Source organism: Papaver somniferum, chromosome 6 (assembly GCF_003573695.1).
Source record: "Papaver somniferum cultivar HN1 chromosome 6, ASM357369v1, whole genome shotgun sequence".
Lineage (NCBI taxonomy): Eukaryota > Viridiplantae > Streptophyta > Magnoliopsida > Ranunculales > Papaveraceae > Papaver > Papaver somniferum.
The window spans coordinates 2,982,045-2,990,177 of record NC_039363.1 but is presented as its reverse complement, the minus strand read 5'-3'; the positions used below and the strand labels follow the sequence as shown (position 1 = coordinate 2,990,177).

At 36.7% G+C, this 8,133-nt stretch overlaps 1 protein-coding gene across 4 annotated transcripts; it reads left to right on the top strand.

Annotated features, from left to right (window-relative positions):
- The first annotated feature begins 3,179 nt into the window (after positions 1-3,179).
- LOC113286687 (pentatricopeptide repeat-containing protein At5g09450, mitochondrial-like) lies at positions 3,180-6,982 on the top strand. Of its 4 annotated transcripts, none has more exons than XR_003329428.1 (5): positions 3,180-3,553; positions 3,656-4,690; positions 5,361-5,538; positions 5,738-6,090; positions 6,323-6,982. XR_003329428.1 is itself a non-coding variant. In XM_026535282.1 (2 exons), the coding sequence occupies exons 1-2, from the start codon at positions 3,230-3,232 to the stop codon at positions 4,556-4,558; spliced, it is 1,227 nt and encodes a 408-aa protein (XP_026391067.1). In that variant the 5' UTR covers positions 3,180-3,229; the 3' UTR covers positions 4,559-4,909. The 4 variants fall into 4 exon arrangements, 1 of the variants encoding a protein (XP_026391067.1); XR_003329427.1 differs by having other exon boundaries at positions 5,721-6,090; positions 6,326-6,982; XR_003329426.1 differs by having other exon boundaries at positions 5,721-6,090.
- The last annotated feature ends 1,151 nt before the right edge of the window (positions 6,983-8,133 follow it).

Here is an 8,133-nt window from a genome sequence, read left to right as displayed (position 1 = left end):
TTAACATTTAAATGCCAAAAACAAAAAAGTACCGACTTATGAAAAATACTTGTTGCGTGACAATACCGCTTGTTCAGAAAAGCTCCTGTGTTTAATAATCTAACATCAACTTACTAACACCATGGCACCAACTATGTAAACCTGTTGAAAAGCACATAAAAAACAAAACAAGAGAAAACAAGGTAAACACAAGCATAGAACTGAAAGGTGAACTTCCATTCCAAATTAAATTCTATCCAATCCACAAATTCTTATCAAGAACAAAGAACAACACCAAACGACATAATGTGATATTCAGGAGCAAGCACAAAGAACAACACCAAAAGAAAAGTGAACACAAATTTTATGTTTGTGCAATTCGAAGTAATTCTACTTTTGTCAGGCATTCCATCAGAACCCTTTCTAGGAAGATATACCATAATCACCAGTCTACACATAAAGAGTATAAATATAAATTATAAACATAAACAAGGAATTTACCTGGTGTGTAGAGTAATACATTTTGCCTCAATCCACCATTCTCCTGGTGATGATGATAAGTGTCAAGAAACTCATCCATTAGCAATGGAATTTTACTCTGTTGAAACTGCAACATTAGGAACCAAACAAATCGGAAAACATAGTCGAATTTTTTACATAATTTGATGAAAACTGAAAAAAGAGGTTTTGATTGTTAGTTAGTGTTACCTTTCTAGCAGATGTATTAGTAGACACAGAATTTTAAACAAAGCCTAAAAAGCGAAATCTGATCATCCTTATTAACAAGTTATACAGCAGTAGGGATTCAAATTCTATTGGTTAAACAAATAATGGAGAAGAACAAACCCTAGCTAGTTATGTATGCTCATTCTCCCTTTTGTTGATGGAGGTGTTTAAGCTACACTGCTGAGGCGTTTCCATCTAAAGGGCCGGTCGTGTGTTCTGGAATCACTTACTGGCTAAGTCAGGGTGGCGCGTGTGAAAGTACGTATTTACTCTAAATACTATAATAGATGTATGTCGCGACTCATTCACGACCATTATATAGTTTCAATCGAAAAATAGATGTTCTTATGGATTCGTTAAATGTGATGCATATTACTAGAAGAGGAGGTAATGTCGGATTTAAATAAGCATATAATGCTCTTAGCGAGACTTTTCCCTTCTAATCTAATAGAAGTATTGAAGCATTATGTGTTTTCATCTGACTTCTGTGTTTAGATTTTATTAGTCCAGTGCTTCGAAAAAGTACCAAGATATCTATATATCATGCTCTAATAACTGATGCCAAAAGCTTATAAATTAAAGCTTGTTTACCCATATCATGTTCATATTCGTAATCACATAGCAAAAAAATCCCATAAAGATAGTAGCTGAACTTTAGCATTTAAATGCCAAAAACAAAATGTACCGATTTATGAAATTTACCTGTTGCGTAAAAATACCACTTGTTCAGAAGGGTCCTCTGTTTAATAATTTAACGTCAACTCCACCAACACCACGCAACCAACAATATAAACCTGTAGAAGAACACAAAAACACAAAACATGAGAACCAATTTCAGTAACAGGTTTTCTGAACAGAAGCGTAAAACTGAAAGGTAAACTAGCACCCTAAATTGAAGTCTATCCAATCAACAATCTGTGCAATCAGAAAGAACAACACCAAACGGTATAATGTTATACTCCCTAACAAAACATAAAAAAGATCAGTGATCCCAACATTTCTGTTTGTTACCTCCACACAACATACAATTCCAAGTAACTCTACTTTTGTCAGGCATTTCATCAAACACTTTCACTTAGAACATAATATTTGGTAGAATATCTTCCACGGGAAACTTGTGCAGATTGGAGTCTTATTTATATTAAGAGATCCATCAAATAAGAATACCGAATAATTCAATACATTGTTAAACAAACTAACTCTGTGACTAGTTTATAACTAACAAGAAGAACGACATAGTAGACTATAGACTAGTTTCTGTTGCAGACTGACTCAGTTGAGAGTCTGGAGGAAGACTATAGTATGCTTAACACCTCCCCTCAAGTTGTACCAGAGTTGACGAATATGCAACTTGATTCTAATATACCGGAACCGTGGTGAAGATAGCACTTTCATTAATATATCAGCTAGCTGATATTTTGAACTTATGAAACGAACTTGTAACTGCCCCTCAAACTGTTGTATGAGAAAATTGGTGTTTCTCTTCAAATTCATAGTGTGAGATAATCAAAATACCTCTTCAAAGTTTTAGTATGAGATAGTCGAAATACCTCTTCAAACTTTTAGTTCTGTGTTGGTTAACAAACATAAGGGTTATTGATCTGTGTTGGTTAACAGACGTAAGTGGTAATAGTAGTGTTATGTGTTGATTAACAGATACAAATGGTAATGGTAGTGATAATGTTGTTTAACTGATTTTGAAAGAGGAATTTGAGTGTTTGGATGCTCATATAAAAGTGGTTGTGATGGTGGTGATCTACTGTTGGTTGTGGTGGCGGCGGTTGTTGCAGCGCAAAAGCGAGGGGATCGAGCCCTCCTGATACCAACTTAGAACACGTTCATTGGTAGAATATCTTCCACAGGAAACTTGTGGAGATTGGAGTCTTATTTATATTAAGAGATCCATCAAATAAGGATACCGAATAATTCAAAATATTATTAAAAAAACTAACTATGTGACTAGTTTATAGCTAAGAAAAAGAACGACATAATAGCCTATAGACTAGTTATTGACTCAGTTGAGAGTCCTGAGGAAGACTCTCAACGGTATGCTTAACACTTTCCACATCACTAGTTTACACATTACCAGAAATTTCCCCTTAATCCACCATTCTCCTGGTGAATTAACTCATCAATTTGTGAACCCTAATTTAAACAGCTAGCAGAAATTCATCTGTATTGATTTTAGAAACTCTTCCATTCCAAGATAATGGAGAAATGGGTCTGAAAGAAAATGAAAATCACTCTAGACGAGGAAGTTTGTTTACTCTGTATTTCTCAGTGGAGGTTTAGGGTTTTCTTCTAGAGGCTCGTCAGTCGTATAATTACGGAGACGTCTGGACTTATTTTGTGCAATTTTTTTTTTAACACGCCCGTTATTTCGTTATTTTCCGGAATAACGGACTGACGTTTTATTTCCGAAATAACGGACGAGTACGATTCAAACGAGTTACTCATCCAATGTGTAAGTTTCTAAACCCGGAGCCCTATTTTGGAGACTGAGGACTGAGGAGCTACTGCGGCTATGGCGATTCGTTCTTCTTCTCTGTTATCGAATCTCAGAAAATACCAATCCAAACCTCCATCCTTCATCTCCTATTCCAGAGCATCATTCTCATCATCATCAGGATCTATATCATCAGTAACCAATCACATCGAAGGAGAATCAGACAATCAAGAAAACGATGATAATCTCAAAACCAGGTTATTCAAACTCAGATTCCCTAAACGAAGTGCAACTACTACTATTAAAAATTGGATTAACGAAGGAAATCAAGTTACACTTCCAGAATTACGTCAACTCGCTAAAGATCTCAACAAATCTCACCGATTCAAACATGCACTCGAGGTAAATCAATCACTCACTCTCTGAAAAATTCATTTTGGAAATTTCAATTTTGACTTTGGTCTTTCTCCGTTGACTATGGTCATGGATTTTTGACTGCTGCAGATATCAGAATGGATAGTTACTCGAAAAGAATTCGAGTTATCAGATACTGATTATGCGACACGGATTAATTTGATGACGAAAGTCTTTGGTGTTGATTCTGCTGAACGGTACTTTGAAGGACTGCCTCAGGCTGCGAAAAATGGTGAGACTTATACTGCATTGCTGCATTCTTATGCTAGTGCTAAATTGACTGACCGAGCCGAGAGTTTCTTTGAGAGGATTCAGAGGGAGAAAGTTTGTGTGAGTGCGCTTGCGTATAATGAGATGATGACACTATATGTATCGGTAGGGCAATTAGAGAAGGTAGGTTCGGTTATTGAAGAGATGAAGAGGCGGAATGTTTCACGTGATCTTTATAGTTATAATCTGTGGATTAGTTCTTATGCTGGTTGTATGGATATTGATGGGGTTAGGAGGATTCTTGAGGAAATGAGTTGTGATTGTAACTCGAAAGATGGGTGGGTAGCATATAGGCAACTTGCGGAAATATATATTACTGTAAGTAATCTTGTGAATTCAGTGGATGAGAATTCGTTAGTTGAGGCTGAAAGGAAGATAAGTCAAAGAGAATGGATAACATATGATTTCTTGATTATACTTTATACTGGTTTGAGATACAAAGAGAGAATTGATGCGATATGGAAGTCGTTGAAATTGACGGCTCAGAAAATGACAAGCAGAAACTATATGTGTATTCTTTCTTCGTATGTGATGCTCAGGGAGTTTGAAGAAGCTGGTGGAGTACTTGACGAGTGGAAGGAATCTAAGTCTGTGGATTTTGATGCCCAACAGTATAGGAAGCTTGTGGATGCTTTTGCAGGGGTTGGTTTAGTGGAGAAAGCCGAGTTACTCCATACCCTTATGATACGGAAATATTGCAACCCTGTAGAGGAGTCGGACTGAGGGTTAGTTATATTTGATTCAAGTGTTGAGGACTGGATTTTTTACAAGCTGTTTTATTCGTTTCAGTAAGACAAGGTGAAAAGTATTTGTTACTGTGGGTTTCAGTTGCTATGTTCTTACGATGCTCTATAGGTACGACTTTGTATTAGCTTATAGTAGGATCTTTTTCAAATAAATTACTCGCTTTTCTAAAGAACCTGCTTATCTATCATGCATAATTTTATTTTATTTTAATTTAAAAGTTTCTTTGTCGGGTTTGGCATTGTTAAATTTTCAATTCCTGTGCACCTTTACATTCCTTGTTCGTGGAACTAGTAGAAGATGAAATCGCAAAATGAACTTAGTTTCGCACTTTGGCTTTCTCATATCAGTATATTACTTTATTGGTCGTTCTTTCCATTTCCTGTATCAGCTGTCTCTTTGGTACTCTAGTTTCTTCACTCAGTAAATGTCACAACTGAGACGTTCATATGAAGGAATATAGCCTTCTGATCTAGGCATTTTTGTACTGCGAATGACTTAAAACTCTTTATTAAGTGAAAGAAAAACAATGGTCATGATTCAATGGCAACAAATCAAAGCTTTTCTGAAGGCAGCTTGTCAACTTCTTCTCCACGCTTATGTGTCAGAAAAAGGAAAAGCAGCTTGTGAACCTCATTTGTTTCACCAGATGATGAGTGTCCACCGGCAATCCTGAGTGAGAACCCAATTTGATATGGCAGATGAAGCAAAATAGGATATCCTTGATGGTTCTCTTCTACAGTTTTTTGGATGAGTGCATGTGCTAAGTTTACTGGTGCAGGGGTTACATCTGCAGAGACGGTTTACGAGGAACTGACGAACACAGGAATGTTGAAGTTGGCTGGAGTTCTCATTCCACCTTAGCCAACGTCGATACGAGGGCAGTTCTTCCTGAGAAGGCATTTGCACCTTTGCTATTTGTTCCTCATCATCTAGTCTTGGTCAATCTGAAAAACAAGGTTAGTAGGAAAAAAATTCCACTTTAATTCCTCGAAATTCAGAATGAACATTGCTGTCTAATACCCTCTTCTGTGGCATATATTAAAGAATGAAAATTTGTATTTTATGGTCATGTCTTGTCATTATGTGGCATGTCCAATAGCTCGGTTGAAGTAGATGCTCATGAGTTGTTTTTTTTTAGTTTCTTAATTACTGCAGGGTATTAATGGCTCAAGAGTTGAGAAAGTAATGGACTTGGTTCATATTTGCTGCTAACAAGAGCACTGTTCCCAGGGATGTGTCCTGGTGGCATTCAAATGGGGAAACTTTTTCTTCAAATTTAGAGTACATGGTTTTGAATAATGACTTATAATTAGGTAAAATGGTAAATCTGGCTTAAGGAATTCCTGGGGATGTGTCTGCCATGATTCAGGAACTCCAGCTCTCACATCGAGGGGATTCCTGGAGGAAGATTTCGCTAAAGTAGCAGAATTCTTCGATGCAGCTGTGAAATTGGCCTTGAAAGCGAAAGCTGAATGCAAAAGAGGATCCTAAACTTCACTATTGATAAGGTGTGTAAGTTCTCTACCTTACAACATTCGCTCACATTCAGCAGACACTTGCATACCCAAACCTTTCAGAGAAGTCTCCAGTTATATCTATATCATAATCACACGGTTAAAGATGAACCTCTGTATTATTCCTTGTACTTCGTGGTCTTATTAGACAATCCGTGATTTATCTACAGTCAAATAAATGAAATCTGAATCTGCTCTAATCTATTTGGTGTTCATGTTGAAACAGTAGGTGTATATGCTTCAACAATGCAGTGGATAGCAGCAGTCGGACAAAGGAGGAAAAACAAAAAATCTGACTTGTGAGTCATGGTTTGCAAGTTGCTTAATGAATCAGAAATGGGCAGAACCACCCACGCAAAGACGAACAAGGAATTAATATCAAGCATAATTGAAGCTTCAAAGTACAAAATAATAAGGGCTAACTTGAATACTAATGTATATTCTCCCAAGAACTAACTAACGTTTTCAATTGTGTAGCAACCATGACCAACCAAACAAGACGACGTCAAACGCACTAAACAAAAGTGAACATTTGACCCCCTCTAAACAGGTTTATATATGAAACATCATAGTAATTAAACTAGTAATTAAGTAATGAAGATTCGAAAATTTCAGGTGGATGCAGCTGTAGCTGCAGGTAGAAGCAACTCACAGAACATTTTGCAGTAAGCCAACACTTCATCTCGAGTTGGTAAGCACTCTTTCAAAATCTCAACATTAAGAAAAGGCAAGTTCTCTTCATCCACAAGTTAAAAAGAATATTTGTCCATCAAATATATGTTTCGGAGAGTAAGAGTGCTGTAACATGGGGCTTTGATTTTGAGTGCGCATTCAACTCTCATGAGCTTTTATTGATTTTGAACAAAGCATTTGAATTCTTGATTTAGACACAGAGTATTACATTTTTGATCGATTTTTTATTTAAAACAACAGTAGAGTCATTGATGTGCAATCGGATCTGGATTCTCAAACAATTTAAAACACAGATCACAAAAGAAGTAAATTTAGTTACATAGATGGAGAATTCCACGGTGTCTTGCGGTTTCAATCTTTACTTAATTCATAATGAACCAAGTTACTAAAGGAAGCAGCGAAAAAATCAAACTAGGAGAGGAGAACACATGATTTATGAGATAGATGGTTGGTTGCGAAACATACGCAAGATCAGCTCTAATGTTTCTCCGTCAGCTACGAAATCACCAATCTTTCTCTCATTTTCTTCAGTTTTCCAACGCCTCCGTTTAATATTCACCACTTCCAAATTACATTTGAGAGGAGAAATCATAGTACAGGTAGGTTGAAGGCAGATGTGAGGATGTTCTTCCCAATAATCCATTTGAGCAGATCAAAATGAAAGAGCTTCTATGTGGAGTTTGGAGATTCAGAACAGAGAGGAAGACGAAAGCGGCGAAGTTGTGGCTAGCTTTAGTTTCGGTGACGCTTAGAGAGAGAGCTAGCTAGTTTATATATAAAACCCTAATGTCTGTGCCCTTATCCTTATCAAGTGACAAGGGTAAGAACATCAACAAGAAGCCCACAGAACTAGCCCACAGGGTATAATCCAATAGCAATTTTTACCCATCTAATTTATAAGAAGGAAACTTTGTTGGTTGGTCCAAAGTCCATATAGTTATGAACACTAATTTTGGGCATGCCTAAAACTTTCAAGGCATACAAAGGACTAGTCCTAACTTGGGTGACCTTATAAGGGGTATTTTATGGGGTGGTTCAATTACCTATATGCCCTTAAATTCTCTAAATTACTACTAATCTATCCCTATCCCTAATACAAAAACCTATAATCAATAAACCAAAATCAGTTTCATATCCCTAACCCCTTCTTCTTCCTCCTCCACAACAGTCGAACCCTTCTTTTTCCTTTTTTTTTCATCGTATCATCGCGGAAATTTAATCGTCGATTCGTGAAAATTTAGTCGACGATTAAACTCATCTATACAATGGTTCGCCGTAAGCTAGTATCTTGTTCTAATCGAGCGATTGAACAACCCATTGAAGAAGAAGAAGATTTAGAGAGTG

Excerpts from the sequence above, each read along its gene's own strand:
- LOC113286687 (XM_026535282.1), top strand. The coding sequence starts at position 3,230 with ATGGCGATTCGTTCTTCTTCTCTGTTATCGAATCTCAGAAAATACCAA. Across the intron at positions 3,554-3,655 it reads GATTCAAACATGCACTCGAG|ATATCAGAATGGATAGTTAC; the intron begins GTAAATCAATCA and ends TGACTGCTGCAG.